This window comes from Lagopus leucura, unplaced genomic scaffold (assembly GCF_019238085.1).
Source record: "Lagopus leucura isolate 7727_CA_CO unplaced genomic scaffold, USGS_WTPT01 Super-Scaffold_100001, whole genome shotgun sequence".
NCBI lineage: Eukaryota > Metazoa > Chordata > Aves > Galliformes > Phasianidae > Lagopus > Lagopus leucura.
In genome coordinates, this window is record NW_024962262.1 from 23,115,742 (window position 1) to 23,135,069 (window position 19,328).

General features: G+C 37.9%; 1 protein-coding gene across 2 annotated transcripts in view; it reads right to left on the reverse strand.

Moving 5' to 3' along the window:
* KLHL1 (kelch like family member 1) overlaps window positions 1-17,772 on the reverse strand; it is a 233,951-nt gene extending 216,179 nt beyond the window's left edge. For both annotated transcript variants that reach the window (XM_042867520.1, XM_042867519.1), the window contains exon 1: window positions 17,279-17,772. In XM_042867520.1, coding sequence (XP_042723454.1) covers window positions 17,279-17,772 — 494 coding nt within the window. The remainder of the gene's footprint in view (window positions 1-17,278) is intronic.
* Between the last annotated feature and the right edge of the window lie 1,556 nt (window positions 17,773-19,328).

Below are 19,328 nucleotides of genomic sequence, written 5' to 3' on the forward strand. Positions count from 1 at the left end.
GTTTCAACATTCTAATTTTACTCTCATAATAAAGTTGTTGGGCTTTTTCTTGCTTTTTTTTTTTTTTTTTTTCACTTAATCACAAAATACAGGCACAAAGTTTTGTGGGGTTGCTTTTTTTTTGTCTGTTTGTTTCCAACAGCTTTTCAGCATCTGTTTTTCTGCAAAGAATAGAAAAATAATCTCTTTGTGTAAATGTGCTCTGCAATACACAGCATGCCATGACACTGATTGGATTTAACAGAAATATTTCTTATAATTACCTCTTCAATTACATGCCATAGATTTAAGATGATGCCTTGGCTTGCATCTCATTCCTAGTTTTGTCTGTAATGAATAGCTTATTCCTTTAGGAAGTCAGTTGCTGGTAGTATCTTTTAACTACACCCTTCCAAATAGAGTCCATTTTTTATGATTTTCTGAATTTTTTTGAAATTTGAAATTCTCTGTGAAAATTTGTATGCAATCAAATTAGAACCTGACTATTATAAAAGAAAGCTCTGCAGCTTTTCAGTAATCTAAGCAACTTTTACCTCCATAGAAAACTAAAAGTAGAGACTTTATGAATAACCTGAAAGACTTAAACAGTTTGTGGTTGTCTGACTTACTTGAGGAAAAAATAATAGTATAATTTTCTGCAGACACTACACTCTGTTCTTCATTACAGATCAGTATATACTGCAACCACTAATTGGACTTAATAGGCAAGACTGACTTGAGTCATTTGTCATGACTGGAGATTTTACTATGTTTTCAGTTTATAAAGTAGTGTTTTCATGAGGAAACAATAACAACAAAGCACAATACTGTGGAATAAGAAGGAAAAGGAAATAGGTAGCAAGACAGAAAAAGAAAGAATGATCTTTGGCAAAGTTGATTTCTTTGTTCTGAATAAATTCTTTCTCACATTAACGCTCTCCTTGGCTTGCACAGTCAGTGGATATGTGACCTGTATTTCACACTGCTGCAAACTACAGAGTAAATGAAGCATGTAGAGGAAGTAAAGACAGATCAAAATAAAATGTCTCTCATTTCAGTCTTTGAAGCTATTTATGAGAATTGGAAACAAAGATATCGAACACCATCAATCATATAGTTAAGAAAGCTTTTATTAATATAGGACCATAAAACTGTTTTAACTGTTTTAACACAGTTTTAAGCACCTTACTTGTGGCTAGCCCCAACCAGTCATGCCTAAAAGACTCCTTATCACACAGATAAGCCTTCATCTGCCTTAATAAAAAAAAAAAAAAAAAAAAAAAAAGTACAGGGAAGACAGGGAGCTGTTGGTGAGGGTTCAGAGGTGGGCCACAAAGATGATCAGGGGACTGGAGCACCTCCCCTACGAAGAAAGGCTGAGGGAGCTTGGCTTGTTCAGCCTGGAGAAAAAAAGGCTGTGGGGTGACCTCATTGCAGCCTTTCAATACCTAAAGGGAGCCTACAGACAGGACGGAAATGAACTCTTTGAAAGGGTAGATAACAGCAGGACAAGAGGAAATGGTTTTAATTTGAGGGAGGGAAGATTTTGGTTGGATATCAGGGGGAAGTTCTTTGCTATGAGAGAGTGGGGAGATACTGGAACAGGCTGCTCAGAGAGGTTGTGGACGACCTGTTCCCAGAGGTGTTCAAGGCAAGATTGGATGGGGCTCTGGGCAGCCTGGTCTAGTATCAAATGGGGAGGTTGATGGCCCTGCATGTGGCAGGGGGGTTGGAAATTCATGAGGTCCCTTCCAACCTGGGCCATTCTGTGATTCTGTGATTTCTTAGAAGTCTTGTTGCTTAATTTTAGTGGAATCATTGCAGCAAAGCAACATGGTATATACAGTTGCAGTTAAGTGAAAACTAATTCAAATAATGCTATTTAAATGCACATTTAAAGGGGCTCACAAAGACTTCAGTCTGCAATACAAATTAATCATTTTTCTCTTACTCATTTTCTTTTAAAATACTTTCTGGAAGATAAAGCTTCAGCATTGCTTATTTCAAAATGCATTTATCTCTGAATGATATTTTTAACTGACTTTAGAAACATGCAAACTGAAAATGTAAAAGTCTGCAAATGTTTCCATTACTTCTATGCTTGACATTATGAACGTAACCTTTTCCAAAGCTTATAACTAATCTTTTGATGGTCCTTTTGTCAAAAAAAAAAACTGAGGGGGTGACACTGAAGCTGGTTTTTCAAACATGAAAAAGACACAAATGACTTCAGTGCTTTCTTCTTTGTGCTTAAGAATCCCTTCCAAAACATTCTTATTCAGCATCTGACTTCTGCTATGTATTAAACTTTTATATCAGAGTTAAACTTTTATAAGGTTTAAGGTTATAAAATATTAAGACAAGAGTTGAGTTTGTGAGATGTTCTGCTTAAAGGAGGGAAAGTGTATCTACCAAAAAGGAGAGAAATGCACATTTCTTTTCCTTACGGCTTTACAGGGATGCTTTTCTCTTTTGTGTTGTTTTGTTTTGTTTTTGGTTAGTTGGTTGTGGTTTGTTTGTTTGTTTGTTTGTTTTGTCAGGTATATTTAATTCTGGCATATTCTTGGCAGAGAAAGAAAAAAGGAGAATAACCTTTAAGTTTTAATAAAATGAAATTATTACAGATATGTCTTCAGAACTACAATTAGTTTGTCTTGACCAAACCAAAAATTTGGTAAGACACTACTGCTCAATAAAGGTCAAATGGATTTTAGCTACAATTAGTAGTTGAATTGTCGATAACTATAGGACACTCTAAGACTAAGTTTCAACTTCAGTGCAGTTGTTATAAATTCAGAAATGTTCATCCACATAAATAAATGTCTATCACTTTCAATTGAAAAAGTAGCTTGAAATTTCACACTTGAGATTTTCATTTTTTTATTGCAAATTTATAGGTATAAGAATTTTCATTATGAAGATCTACAATGTGTAATTCTTGTTTCAGCTTTTAATTAGATCCTTCTGCAAACTGAGTTACATTTTCATCCTAATGTCTCTGAAGTAGTGGCTGTAATTTCAAGTAACTCTGTGAAAGTTTATTTTTGCTTCTGCTGTGTATTCTCTTTTAATTCTTCATATCATTTTATTTTTAATCATTTTAATATCATTTCCTTAAGCTGATCGTTTATTCTGCCTTGTCATGAAACACGTCAGAAAGGTAATATTCAGATTTTCTTTTGCCCTTGTCTATTCATATATATATATATATGTGTGTGTGTGTGTGTGTGTATGCATGTATTGTATATATGCATATATAGTATATATGTATATGTATGCATGTATATATATATACACTATACTTTGATGGAAAGTTGGGATGTGCACTGTAGACATCCAGGCACTTCTGAAGCATGATCCATTCCATTTCATTGTAGGCATTCAATCATTTGATATATGTCAGCTTGACAGTGGCTGACTTATAAGTGTGTATTTCTCAATTGGCTATAAAGAGTGTAGGAAGACACAACAGAATAAGTCACCAAAGTGAAATGCAGTATTCTGTAGTGAATGGTGATCCTGTTTTCCTTGTAATACAAAAACCTAATAATGCCTTTGTAAGATAGAACTGAACTTTCAGTTCCTCACCAAAATTAATATTCTGCTTCAGACCTCACATTCTTCAAAGCAACAAAACAATAAATATAAAACCTATATACCATACTGGCTTCTTCAAATGCAACAAACATGGAGCCCTTTGCAACACAGTTTGGAGCAAACTAAACTAAACCATCCAATACCTTCCAAGCTGGTTTCAGGTCTGTGAATGCTAAGCTAGATGTATATCAAAAATATTGGATAAAACAAGACAACTAACATTTTTTATTTTTCTGTTTTATTGAATAAAGTGAAATTCAACATTTAGAGTTTTTAGTACTGGGATGTGGACAGATAGTAGCAAGTAAACAAGCTGATCTATCTTAAGATATCACTGTCTCTCCACTGACATATGATAACTGTCCCTGCAAATGCTCCTCGATTGATGTAGTTTTGAAGCAAAATGAATTAAACTGCCATGAAGACAGCAGCAGTTCACTGTTGCCTTACAGCTATTTTTTGCATTGTTTTATTCTATACTTTCTCAGCTCCATTGTTCCTCAGTTAAAAAATAATTCTACTCATTTCCAGTCAATTTCATACTAAAAAGAGTTCCAACAATGCCCAGTGCAATGAGGCACCCTGGTTTTAAACCAAGACTTGGTTGTTAATATTGTACTTAACACACAATGTAATACAATTAAAACTTGTACTCTTCATCAGAACTAATACGGCTTGATTCCTAATACATTTTTGTTCTCTTAGTTGAAGCATAACAAGATTTTCTGTTATCTGTTCACAGATACACACCAACCTTTCCAAAAGAACTTTGGTGGCGGCACGCCAGCTGCCATGTGCAAATGAAGTATTTTCTAAAACTTGCAGGAACACAATTAATTTGTGTACTTATCTCAGTAATGTGATATTCAGTGAAGGTTGGGTTGCAGGAGGTACAAAACAAATTTTTTCTGACATGGTACTGAAATATGAACAAATGAATAAGTGTTCTGTGATTAAAGTATTATGCTCCTTTTTTTTTTCTTTTTTTTTTTTCCTTCACAAAGCTATCTCGTGAACTTTAATTCTGTAGTGCATCTAAAGGAGGTTAACAATAGTACTACTTGAATAAAATTGAATTAAGTTCATCCAAATACTTGAACCCTCTGTTACTACTTGGATCCTCTGTTATTTGCAAAACCATTTGAAGCTCTATTTGGACTGTTCCTTAACAAATTTCTACTTTTCCTTATTCAACTAATGCACATAATTTCATCGTACAGGTAGAAAACTACTTCTGAGCATAATATCCCACATTCTCTTTACCCAGATGAACTGTATACAATTGTTAGGTCAATAAATTGATAAATCCATTAGCTAGATCACCACTGGACTGTCAAAATTCTATTAACAAATGAATACATCATTGTAAAAACAAGCCTAAAATAGCTGCACAGACATTAACTGCCTGCAGTTCTATCCAAGAAAATTTGGCACAGTTGACAAATTGTTTTGGTTCTCATAATCCAACAGGCAATAATACTACTATGAAAAATCCTTGTAGATCGAAACAGGATAACTAACAATTTAGTAGTTTCTCTAGCATGAATCTCATTTACCGAAAATGCTCTGGTTATAATAATAGTATCTATAATACCTACAGATTGTTCTATTCCCAGAAACTTTTCTTACAATGTTTAGTTAAATTAATTTGTAATGAAATGTAGAGATTTAAGAAGAAATGTCATTTTAAAAGGTCAATACAGCAGGGCCAATAGATAGTTTGAAACTCAAGTCTTATCAGAAGAACAATACAGCTCTTTTGGCCCTGTTAAGCTTTTAACTAAAATGGTATTTTCTGTACAAGATAATACATCTCATTCCCCTTTGACACTACATCTTACTGAGTATTCTGTAGCAATAAGGGGTAATAAGCTTGAAATATTATGTTGATAGTAATCTATAAGCTTTAATTTAAGAATAATTAAGGATACTTGTAGGAAGGACAAGAAATATGGTAAAGTTGTAAAGCAGATTAGATCCTAGGCTGTTGTCAATAGTATATCAAGTACGTGTAAATACAGGACTTGTAGAAAACTACTTTAGTTTTACAGTTGTCATGAATACAATTACCAGAAGCTATCAATAATAGCTATAAAGAATATTTCTGAAGTCATTGTTTCTGAGATATGATACGTTGATGTTTTTCAGGCTCCAAAAGAAAAATGTACTTTCTCTAAGCACCAATCTCCTCCAATCTATTTTTATGAAAAAGGAAAAGGGCAATAATATTATTTGCATTTTTTCATGAAAAAAATGAAGTAATGACCAAACATCAAAAATAAAAAGAAATAAAAATCATTTAATAAAGCATCAGTTAAAAGCTATCTATTTGATATTCAAGATGGTCAAAAGGGGAGAGGCATTGCCAAAAGAAAAAAAAAATATATATATATATATATATATATATATATATATATATATATATATAATGTAATGAACTGAAACATTCCATTCTGCTAAATAATTGCATCCAAAAAGATTTAGAAATCTGTAGAACAGAACAATGTTGTGGCTTTAAAATTAGTAGTTCCTTGTTTTTCATCCTATCTATATTTACACAGACAGAAACATAAAAAAGTGCATATGTTGAAATATGTAGATTCTTCACCTTTTCATATGTAAAAACAGACATAAATATTTTTCTGCTTCATTTAAGCCGCTTTCATACTTTTCTTCAAAACTTTTAGCAAACAATATTATCTACACAATACTAGTCAAAGTGCTTATCATCTGCTTGTAACAGAATGCACAAACCATCTGTTGGTTTGTTTTTTTTGTTTGTTTTCAACTGATGTTTTCATATGCTAACATGAAAACCAAAACAAACCAAAAGAAAAACCCTGAAGTATATTTGAACTTTTCCTACAGCACAGTAATCATAAGAGGCTCTATTTAATATACTAGAACAGGTGAGGAAAAAAGACTCTGAATAGTGAAGATATTTGACTTCACATATTTCTAGCCATCTTCAGTTGTAATATAAAATTACTTTGTGAATAATAATAATTAAAATAAAAAGTAAAAATCAATTCTTCCCAAAATTCACACTTGTGATTAAATAATCTTGTTATTTTTCAGTTTTTCTGCAGCTTAAACTTTTCCATTAATATTTTAAAAATGTTCCTCTTAATGCATAAGGAAATTAAATGCAATGGCAGAGAAAAGATTTGAGAAGCATCTGTATCAGTTCCTAATCACTGAGATTTGGAAGGAAATCCTCTGATGATTCCCTCTTTCAGGAGGAAGACTTTGAGAAGGCAACACAAATTCCTCCCTTCCCTGTCTCTTCCTTTTTTTCTGACACAATTCCCAATCACCACTACAAACAAAATAGGACACTTCAGACAGCAGTCTCCTTGATTAGAAGAGATGTTCAGTTCTCCAAGTTGCTGTTTCTGTTTTCTCTTAGTGTAAGAGAATTCAGAGTCTTGCTCATAAAAAGATGATCAACTTTTACTCTCCGTACAAAATGTTTGGATTTTTAAAAACTATCAGCATTTGGAAGAAACTTTTTCATAGAAAGATACCGGCTAATTTTTCATGAAAGATTACTTGATACACTTCTGGCTTTAAAGAAAAAGGGCTATCATTCCTAGACACATCATGTTTGGCTGATGTTTGTTTAGCTTTTCTTCTAATCACTTACATTCACCAGTCCACAGGGCTCCCAGGAAATCTGTTTCTGTGCTTCACTATCTATACATTCTGTTGCCTGCTGAATGTCTGATTGTAATTTAAGCCCTTTAAGTCTTCTCCAATACTCCCTTCACAGGACGAGTAGATCAATACTTCTATCAAATGAGAAGGGAAAATATGCTTCCTATAGCAATTTTTTTGTATGCCATGTTTCCTAGAATTCTAGGATTTTTATCTGGAATTTTTCCAAAGACTATCCTTGACAATAGCGGGGCTGAAACTCTACCAAATCAGCTTGTTTCAAAGGCTATGCATCTGTCTGTATATTCCTTTGATTATTTTTTAAGCTGCAGCATGGTATTGTTTACTCATATTTTACTTGTTCTTTACTAACTGCCAATCTTTTGCAGAACTGCTGCATGGTCAGTTGATCCCATTGGGTATTTTTCCTGATTATTCTTCTGGCAGAATATTAAGTTGAACTGCTCTATATTCACTTTTAAGAGACTGTCTCTTTTTTTCAGGGTTATTTTAGATTCTAATTCTGCACAGTAACATACTGACAATACTTCCAAGATTTTTTTTTTTTTCATTTTTGAGAAGTATATCTTAAAGTATAAGCTTTATTTCATTATTTAATCATTAGTGACTACAATTAAAGTACTTGGCCCAGAAGAAAAATCTGAAAAATTCCAACTGATATATCCTACGATTCTGACATAAAAGCAACTATTGTTTCTATTTCTGCATGTGAAAAAGATGTTTCACTTCCTTCCCTTTTATAGGGGTTTTGATAAATTCCATTTCCACCCCAAATGAAGCATTCACTTTCATCCATGTCTCAATCATCCCAAATAATATATTTTTCAACAAAACCCATTAATCTAAGATAAAATAACAAGAGTTAAGATATGCAAAACTCAAATTGAGAGGCTTAATAATAAACAAATATGCTGATTAACAAATGTTTATTGAAACCTCGTCAGTTAAAGCATCTTCTGAAAAGCAGTTTTGCATCCTACATTTACATCTGTCATTAGAACACAAAAAAATCCAAAATGTATTTCTATCAAAATATTAGATGGTTCATTCCATTTTCTTTCCTTCTTTCTTTCTTGTTATAAATCCTATTTTGTAGGTGTGCATGCTATTGCTAATCTTTTATTATTTATTTCTTTTGAGATATTTTTGTTCTGCTCTTCAGATAATTGCTAAAAAAAAAAGCAGGCTATCACTGGAAGTTAATTAATAGCAAAGATTAAGAAAAAAAATGGACTAGTAATTATTAAAAAAAAATTCAAATAAGTAACTAGAGCAGGTATGGAAGATATACTTGATGCATAGTACTATTAAGTTATGTAATAAATCTTTTTGTAAAAGGAACCTTTTGATCATTCACAAATAATCATAATTCAGTTGCATGCATAGAAGCCAAAGTATATGTGGTGATGAATAATGAATGGATGTATACTAAAATCACTCCTATTTCCTGTTTAAAAGCAGAGAAATAAGGAATTTGCGAAAAAGTGGTGAACCCGATCATTCTGAAGACAGAGAATAGTGACACACCTAACTTGTCTACAAGATTAAATTAACTTATATTTCAGTAGGAAGCTTACAAACAGAAAGCTGCAAATCTGAAGTTATTCTTGTATATTCAGATGAACTTTTTGCATATCTTCTCCACATTTACGACATTTGTCCAAGAAGCTTAATCACAGAATCACAGAATTGTAGGTGTTGGAAGGGACCTCCAGAGATCATCGAGTCCAACCCCCCTGCCAAAGCAGGTTCCCTACACCAGGTCGCACAGGTAAGCATCCAGGAAGGTCTTGAACATCTCCAGAGAAGGAGACTCCACCACCTCCCTGGGCAGCCTGTTCCAGTGCTCCGTCACCCTCACTGTAAAGAAGTTCTTGCGCACATTTGTGCGGAACTTCCTATGCTGCAGTTTCCGGCCGTTTCCCCTTCTCCTGTCTCCACTCACCACTGAAAACAGTCCAGCCTCGCCATTCTGCCCCCCACACCTTAGATATTTATAGACCTGGATCAGGTCCCCTCTCAGCCTTCTTTCCTGAAGGCTGAACAGACCCAGTTCACTCAGCCTTTCTTCATGCTCCAGGCCCTTCACCATTTTTGTGGCCCTCTGCTGGACTCTTTCCAAGAGATCCCTGTCTTTTTTGTACTGGGGAGCCCAGAACTGGATGCAGTACTCCAGATGAGGCCTTACCAGGGCAGAGTAGAGGGAGAGGATCACCTCCCTCGACCTGCTGGACACACTCTTTTTAATGCAACCCAGAATGCCATTGGCCCTCTTGGCCACAAGGGCACACTGCTGGCTCATGGCCAACCTGTCGTCCACCAGGACACCCAGGTCCTTCTCTGCAGAGCTCCTCTCCAGCAGGTCATCCCCCAACCTGTACCGGTGCATGCAATTATTCCTCCCCAGATGCAAGACTCTACACTTGCTTTTGTTGAACCTCATCCGGTTTCTTACTGCCCAGCTCTCCAGCCTGTCCAGGTCTCGCTGAATGGCAGCACGACCTTCAGGCGTGTCAGCCAATCCTCCCAACTTTGTATCATCAGCAAACTTGCTGAGGGTGGCCACTACTCCCTCATCAAGGTCATTGATGAAGATGTTGAACAAGACCGGGCCCAGCACCAACCCCTGAGGAACACCGCTGGTTACAGGCCTCCAACCACACTGCACTGCCAACAATGATCCTCTGCGCTCTGCCAGTCAGCCAGTTTTCAACCCACCTCACTGTCCACTCATCTATCCCACACTTCCTCAGCTTTGTTATAAGGATGTCGTGGGGGACAGTATCAAATGCCTTGCTGAAATCAAGGTAGACTACATCCACTGCTCTCCCCCCATCCACCCAGACAGAGACAACATCATAGAAGGCTACCAGATTGGTCAAGCACGACCTCCCCCTGGTGAACCCATGCTGACTACTCTTGATAACCTCCTTTTCTTCCAGTTGTCTGTAGATGACATCCAGCACAAGCTGTTCCATCACCTTTCCAGGGACAGAGGTGAGGCTGACTGGCCTATAATTGCCTGGATCTTCCTTCTTGCTCTTTTTGAAGACCAGAGTGACATTGGCTATCCTCCAAGAGAGAACTTCTATGCTCTAAAAGAACTTCTTCATCACTAAACTCTAGGATATTCTATGAAACAGCTTCAACAAAAACAAACATATATTTAATGTATGCATTCACATTTCTTCTCCCTATATACTTCTATACCCTGTTTACAAAGCTGAGTAGTATCAACTAGAATCCAAAGACGGATTCAGCCTAGGACTATATTCAGATAAGATGGTTTAAGTGTTCGGTTATACCTGTCTGGAAAGAATGTCATCCTCTATTTGTGTTTTGGCCTCCTTTCTGAACACTGCACTAAGCTCCACTACAGTAGCAGTAAAAAAGGGGTAAAAACATGGGGTAATAGCAATGTTTTTCCCATGTGGTTAGAGTGGGAAGGAGGATAAAAATAAATGACAAATCCAAGCATTACCGAAGGTAGATGATTCTAGTGTTGATTATACACAGTAAAGCAGAAAGCCTGACTGATGCAGTGAGGAAAAAAAAAAGAATGACGAATGATGCATTGCACATAGTAAAGCCAGTCACTAATAGGCAATAAGAAAGTGTCATAATTGACAATCAATTCAAAGTGATAAAGATTATTATTTTAGATTCAGGAAATAATTTTGAAAGGGACTTTTGGAAAATAGACAAATCTGTCTTTCAAACTCAGATAATAGCAAGCACTGAAACAATGCCAAAGAATGAAGGAGAAAATGCTTTATTTCCAAGGAGATCTAATGGTAAATGTTTCATTTCTAGTGTTCATTCTAATGTAGTAAACTAGATAGCAAATAATTCCAAACTGTATTCCAATACATACAACATTGTACTAAGTCTGAATTCTTTCCCCAAGTGTATTTTGAATTTTCTGATATACCCATGTTCATGCTTTGTTTTCTGTTTTACTCAACAACTCAAGAAATTCTGTTTTGTGTAGAATACATATTTAAAGCACAAACTGATGTACCTGATACAAGTAAAAGCACCTTTGTAGAGACACTAGGCTAGGCTAGATGTTCTCTGATTTCTTTAAGAGCCTGAATATGAGAGGACCAGAATCTACTTACCTTCTACTTTAGAGCCCACATATCAATCCAGCTGGGACAAGTGAATACATAAAATTCCACACGAAGTAGCAAAAAAAAGTGTAAAGATGAGATGCCTACATAAGTGAAAGAATGGACTGTGGATCCTAATTGCTAAAAAAAAAGCATACAAGACAGCCAGTATGTAACTGAGAGTGGAGAAATTCATCTACTAGGAAATTCTGTGAAAAGATTATAGTAAAATTTTTAGAAAAAAAGTTTTCACCTAGGAAATGCAAATTTGAGATATAAAAGGGAAGAGCAATCTCTTAAGCAGTTTGCAACAATATATAATAAAATATGTCAAAGGAATAAAAACTAGGTTTTAGAAAGCAAAGATCAGGTGTGAAAAGTATGTTAACCTATATGCAGCAGCACCATCTTTATGAATTTAACACAGATACCAATGATATTTTCTAATTTTTTTCCATTTATGCTATTTAAGTAAATTTTACTGCTCACAAAAATAGCACTAAAAAAACCCCAACCCTATAACCAATTTATTAATATCTATATAGGAATGTAAAAAGTATGTATATATGCACATATATATGTATACATGTATACATATCCACTTTTTACATTATTACATATTGTGATTTAAAAACAATGTAAATAATACAAATTTAGATGTCTACATGCACACATGTATGTCATGCTTTTAGAAATGAAAACACTGTTTTTATCAGCCACCACAGTTTCCGAATACTTACGAATTCTAAAATGCTACTCTTCTCCATACCTACTTTCTTATATACCACAGAAAGAGCAAACAGTATTTACACTTCTTACCTATGTCTGAGGAGTACCTGAGGTCCTTTGGTTTGTTCAATCCAGAGAAGAGGAGACACAGATCTCATGATGGCCTACAGCTTCCTCAAAGAAGTGGAGGTTCTTATATCTGCTCTCTGAGATCAGAGGTATGTGCCATGCAAACTGTGTGGAGCTATGTCAGGGGAGGTTCATGTTAGGTATTTGGAAAAAATTCTTCAGTGAGACAGTGGTTGAGCATTGGAACAGGCTGCCCAGGAAATGGTCATGGCACCAAAGACTTACAGCATTCGAGAAGCATTTTGACAATGCACTCAGACGCATGGTTTAATTTTTGGGTAGTCCTGCATGGAGCCAGTAGCTAGAGTCAGTGATACTTGTGGGTTCCTTCAAACTTGGAACATTCTACCACTCTGTTGAAAATATCATTTCATCCAATATTTAAATTACATGGATAATAACAAGAAAAGCTTTTAAGTGTTGGTTTCTTGTGTGTTTACTGTCCCCATGTTTTATAACAGCACCTTTGCATGCATTAGGATGAGTTATATGCTCTTTACTCACACTATAAAAATCTACCAAGATATCATTAATTTAGAATAATTTGAATTTGCAACATAGACTTCAGATTATCTTTTTTTTTTTCTTCCAAATTTAACTGAATATTAAACATTAAATCAAACCTTTAATATAAATTAGTCACTCTAGACTACTGTTACACTCAGTGAAGGAAAATAGGCATGTCTGGATGAAAATTTATCTTATTCTAAAATGGGTATCTAAGAAAGAGATAAGATAAAACTGCGTCATCGAATTACTGACACTTAGGGGTCTTACTGACCATTAGATATAGCAAATGGTACCATCAACTTGGCAGCAATTCAGGAAAGAAATCAGAAGAACAGGGCAAAAGTGGACACGAGAGAAGGAACACAGGAATGGAAATTCTGTGTAAAAATTCCATTAGAATTGAGGTGGAGGAAGCTCTGAAGGATACTGAAATACAGAGTAGGAAAAAGTGCAAGAAGATGAGAGGTATGAACAGTTTTTAAGCAATTACAGGACAGCTGGACTTGACTTGTGTAAGCATCTGGGACAAAATACAACAAAGAACGGACAGTCCTATAGCAGAGGAAATCACAAAAAGTGAGGAAAATCAAGTGAGACTCTCTGTGTGAAAAGCCCAGGATTTAAATCATATAGTCACAAAAGATTGAGACTGCAAAGGAGAGCATGGCTAGGATAAGATCCAGAAGAATAAATACTAAGACAAAAGGAGTTTAGAAAGGATGGAATTAAGGGAACTAAGTTTGGGAACAAGAAGAAAAGTGTGTGTGTGCTTGCCATGTGAATCTCAAACAAAGCAGAAGGTTCTACAGACTGCTTTCACTTCAGCTGCCATATCTCCAGATCTTTTGCACAGACCACACATAATCATCCTTATAATTATCCACACAGCTGTGAACCTCCTTTTCTCATTAGTTATTCTACCCATTCAAGTGACACTGAATCCTGAAGTTTCAGTCCTGCATCCCAGGGAAGACAAATTAACAACACATAATTTCTCTTCCATTTCCATCCTTTCCTAAAGCCAAACCAACAAACAAATCTACTGGGGGGGTGGGGTGGAAATTGAGGTAAGCAAAGCCAAAGACTTCAAAGTTAGGAAGTCCCATAAATGGAACAGTACTGAAAGCTCCTGAGTAATTATGTCATCAAAGTAAAGGTTTGGATAGTTTAAAACAAGTAAAGCATTCTATAATTCAGTGAGCAAGGAAAGAATAAAACATGGCTTATTAAGTGAGTGCTATTCGTCTTGTGAGTTGGTTGATAGGTCATGTAGAAAAAGCAAACATGATCATGCAAAAACTCCATTATAACACACGGGACAAATCTTAGAACTGGTATTTTCCAAGATTTTTTGAGTTGATTTTAAATCTTAATTGCAAATCCACTGTATAGATTATTTTTCTGACAGCTTTTTCTTATATAATTAAGATCAAAATAGAATCTGTGATATCTTACACAGTCATTTTGAAATTTGACATGCAAGCTGTAAAACAATTTGATATGTAGGCTTTTGAGAGATTTCAAACAAACAGTGTCTTAACACTAAACTCACTGTAAAATATTTTATTTTATTTTATTTTTACAAAACAATATGGAATGTAGAGCGCTTATTTCAGTATTTTATATCATGAATAATGATGTAAGGTCTTCCTAAGGCCAGTGGAATTATCCATGTAACCCTACTTACACACAAAAAATATCTGTACAATTAACCCAACAGGATGTTCTTTAGAAATGTACCAAAGCAAATAAATAAAACAGAACTCAACCTCTCTATCCTATGACATAAATTCCATAATATACTCCAGAATATTAAAATTAAGGTATTTAACTTAGATATGTGAAAATACTGTAACTACAAATCCATAAATAGCCCCAACAGAGAAGTTCTGTAAATACATATATTATTATCAGGAAAAAGAATTCCAGAACAGAATTTGGGTATTGAGCGGAAGGAAACAACTAGAAAGAAAGGTTTGGGGATACAAGTTCCAAGGAAAAAAAATGGGAAGAAAAAAAAAAAAAAGTAGTAACAAATATATTAATACGGAGCATAAAACCAAAACTTCCATGTTGACTTGCTTCTCACATAACATACTACCAACGCTACACTCCTGGAGATCTCCTGTTCTCTACATTTGAAATATTGTGGCTATGTTTCATGATGAATTCTCATTGATTTCACAAAACAAAAATGTTTCCCAACAGTTCTAATGTTTTAAAATAGCTGTAAAATATGTAGTGATATGACCAGGGTTTGAAACTAAAAGGCAAGATTAAGATATTGGGAGGAAGTTGTTTTCTCAGATGGCAATAAGGCACTGGAACAAGTTCAGAGAAGCTGTGGATGTCCCATCTCTAGAGGGATTCAAATCTTGGATGGATGAAGCTCTGGGTGGCCTGGTCTACCCCACAGCAGTGGGGTAGGACTGGATAATCCTTAATGTCCCTTCCAATCCAAGTCATTCTATGATTCTGTGGCTCTGCAATTATATCGTTCTGTGATTCTGTGTTCAGGACAAAATACCAAAGGGAGCCATGAGCTAGCAATTTTATACTCTCTGTACCAAGAAAATACTAGCCTTAAGGCTTGCTGAGAGTTAAGAATGTATGGCTGTTTACATATCTGGTAGCATCTATCATTCAGGACTGAAGTGCAGTTATATATATGTGCACAACTATGTATCTCCATAATGAAGTATTAAAGTTTGCATCATTTACAAAGAGATAATTTCTACAAAAAAAAAGAGCAGATGTTGAGGCATAGGAAGATTTTTGGACCATGGAATCAGGCACTGGGTAGTCAATAACACCACCAACATTTTTGCAGTATTTGATCATCTCTTTTCAGAACATTCAAAATTGATATGGATAAACCAAAAGGTCTTGGACAGAAAAACAAAAATGAAGTCTCAGACTGTAAAATATCTTAAACATTTTCATATTTCAAAGGGGCATTTTCATTAATAACACAATGATATCTAAATTATTTTGAATTTTGGCAAACTTTAGCATATGACTTCAACAAGCCTAGTATCTACTGATTACTAGATGTTGTTTCACTATCAATAAATGAAAAACATGAAAGAAATAGGCCATAAAATCCCAAAAGGAGTAAATTAGATATGTATCACAGAGTACTTATGTGATGTGATGATTTATTGGTGATAGGTGGACGGTTGCACTGGATGATCTTGGGGTCTTTTCCAACCTTGACAATTCTATGAGGAAGTTCATATAAATTAAGTGGTGCCATCAAAACCCTGTAAGCATCAGCCAGTGTGTAAGATCTGTGAAGATGCTCAGCAGTGCACAAAATATACCATCTATACAACAGTATTGTATTTGCAGCAGTTTTTAAACTATTGTGTTCAGAAACCCTGGAGAGTAAACCTTTTGTCTTACCTCCATTATCTTAATATTTTCTATCAAATCCTATCCTCTAATGATCTTTGAGTTCCCTTTCAATGTAAGCCATTCTATGATTCTATGTTTCTTATTTAGAATAACTTCCTATGTTTATAGAAATCATAGCATCTCTGATCTTTTACCTAATATCATATACTGCCATTCAACATTCAACAGCTATTCGACATTCATTTACTATGAAAAGAACTCCACTGCTAACACAATTAAGAGCTTAAAGCAGAGAATGTATGCTTTAGAATGTATTCTCCACTTCTGTAATTTGTACTATGAGAAAAAAGCTAGAATTTGATGTATATGTGCAGCTATGTTAATCTAAAAAATGCAGTTATCTCTTTATCTAAACTAAGTATTTGATATATTTTACTTTCAGTAAGATGCTAAGTTATGCCACAAGAATGCTAGATGTCTCTTTTCTATTTAGAAACAGACCTGTATGTTTACTTGCCACAGAAGAAGTAGTAAATGACAAGGGAGCTAGAAATAAATTTACTTTAACCATCGGGAGTTTGGGCAGTCAGAATTAAATCAACAAAGAGTTTCTCATCCTCATAAGACAGTACTTCTGGAAGCTCTGTCAGAGCTACATTTCCCTCTCCTAATAACTTTAATGTCTGTTTGTGTTGGGAGTGGGACTGAGAAGAAAAGAAAAGGTTCAACATTCAAAGACATTCCATGTGAAGCTATCAGAACCTGCCTGTGACTTGCCGGTTCGTATGGGTTTTTTTAGGTATCACTCAGTTCATGACTCTTAAATTCTTTTCTCTAACACCATTTAGAGGCAGTTCCCAGAGAGGAGACGTCGCTTTTTCAGCGGTCACCTGACACCTCAGCGCGCAGAACATCACCGCCTCACCCTCGCATTTCGGTTAACTTCTCCTAAAGTTGGGTGGCCACAGCTGGCGGCGCAGCAGGCCACGTTCCCCCGGGAAGCCGGGGCCGCCCTCCCGCTCCTCTCCCACAAACAGTGGCGCCTGCAACGGATGAGCCCCGTACCCCAGCTCCCAGGAAACTTTCCTCCCCGAGCCCCGCTCCCGTAGCTCCTCCCAGCCGCGCGGCAGGGGCACGGCCTCCCGATCCTCCCGGCCCGCGCAGGGCGAGCCAACGGGTTTTCCTACCTGTGCCCTCCTCCGTCACCTGTTGCAGGACACCCGCCGTCCGCGCAGCCCCTCGGCGCTTCCTTCTGCTCCGGCGGCGCCAGGGGCTTCTCGGGTTCCCGGGCGACCTCCATCCTGCCGGGCGCCGCCTCCGCCTCCTCCTCTTCTTCCTCCAGGGACTCCACGTAGAAGACGGTGCGGGGCGGCGGAGGCCCCGGGCCGTGCCCCCCGCGGGGCCGGCCGCCGGCGGGCAGCAGCGTCCCGTTGGGCGGACTGGCGGTGGTGGCCGCCGAGGAGGAGGCGGAGGAGGCGGATTTCTTCCAGAAGGCGCCGTTTCCTCTCTCCTGGCTCTTCAGCAGGCGGCTCTGGCTGGGCCCCCAGTGCTCGAAGCTGCTGTCGGGCGGCAAGCAGCCCCCCCCCGCCGGGCCGCCCGCCGGCGAGGGGTGGCTGAATAGTTTCCAGCGGAGGCGAAGGATATGTTTCACGTCGAAGTCTTTCCTGCCGGAGCCGGACATGGTGCCGAGGCGGGCGGAGGACGCGGGCTGAGGCGGGACTCACGGCGGCCGGGCAGGGCCGGGCGGCGGTGGCGGCTGCTCCAGGCAGCGCTGCAGGGCGAGGGCTGGCAGCCGGCGGCTGGAGGGAGATGCGCGCACACACCAGTGCGGAGAGAGAGGGAGGATGGATGGATGGAGCGATGCACAGAGCCGAGAGGAGGTAGAGACACCCAGCACAGGGAAGGGAGAGGAAGAGATGCCCAGAGCTGACGAGAATTGCACGGTGATCAGTGGAAAGGGGTGGAGAGAGAGGCAGAAATGAGAGACACCTCTCAGGGGAGACAGGCACTTGCGAGAGAAGAGCGGGTGAGAGGCTGTAAAGAAGCGGTAATTTGATGAACGGAGGGGCAAGCGGAGCCGGCGGCCGGAGAGGACCGGCAGCGGCAGCCACAGCAGGAGGCAGGTGGCTCTTCCTCTGCCTCCTGGAGCTCCGTGCCCGGGCGTTGCTGGAGGAGGAGAAGTCACCTGGAAGCCTCTCTCCACCTCCCGCCTTCCCATCCCATTTCTCAGGGGAGTCCTATGCCTGCAGTTATCTGGGATAGCAAAGCCAGAGAGCTGGCACAGGGTTAAAGCAGGGTTCCTTTATATATGCTGTATGTAGGAGGCGGGGGGACTGGGGAGGGGGGGGAAGAGAATCTGTGAGTCTGTCAAGGTCCTCACTATGCAATTTTCTGTGTGTCTCAGTGCCTCTCGCCAAGCCGCCCCCTCCCTTCTATGTGACGCAGATGTGCTCTGGGGCCATCAGTGTGAAGAGACACAGGGAAAGGGATGCTTCAGTCATCCTCATGCAAGTAAGTCGGCAGGTCGCTAATTGTCTTTCACAGCCCCTGCTTCTCCCTCTCCAGCGCCTTGCTATTTTGGCTTGTATGACACTATGTAATACTGGGAGAAAGATACATGGAAACAAATGCAGCAGTAGCAGTGAACACAAGAGCATGAATCACAGGAGTACAAACTTAATAGACTGCATGCTGACTGGATGAGGTTACAGGTTAACGATTTATTCTGCAGGCTCCATTCATTAGCATCTTGGCTCAGTGTTGCTGTAGCAGTAGAAAACATAGGCTAGACAAACAGCGTGTCAAACTGAAATAGTACTGCACATCTGTTTCTTACCTTTTATGTGGGCTCTTAATGCAGTCTGACAGTGCTAAACCCAAGGGAAGTTCCTTCATAACAGAGAAATCTGTTTGGGAACATCTGCCCACATGGGATGGATGTCACAAAATATTCTGTGCATCTGGGACATTCTGGATTCTGGAATTAAAAGCTGTGTGGTGAAATGTGGGAGAGGGATACTACACTGCAAAACTACACTGCATATCATCACCTGCAAGCTTATAAATTACAGTGCGTGAGAATTTGCCAGAAATAAGACAACGTACAGAATGCCTGAAATCCACCAGTACTTTAGAAAGTAGTATTTAAAAAAAAACAAACATGTGTTGCTAGGAAAGTGTTGGGAAAAAAGTTTCTTTGAGGTGCACTCCGCTTCAGTCTGCTTCATGCACTGCTGA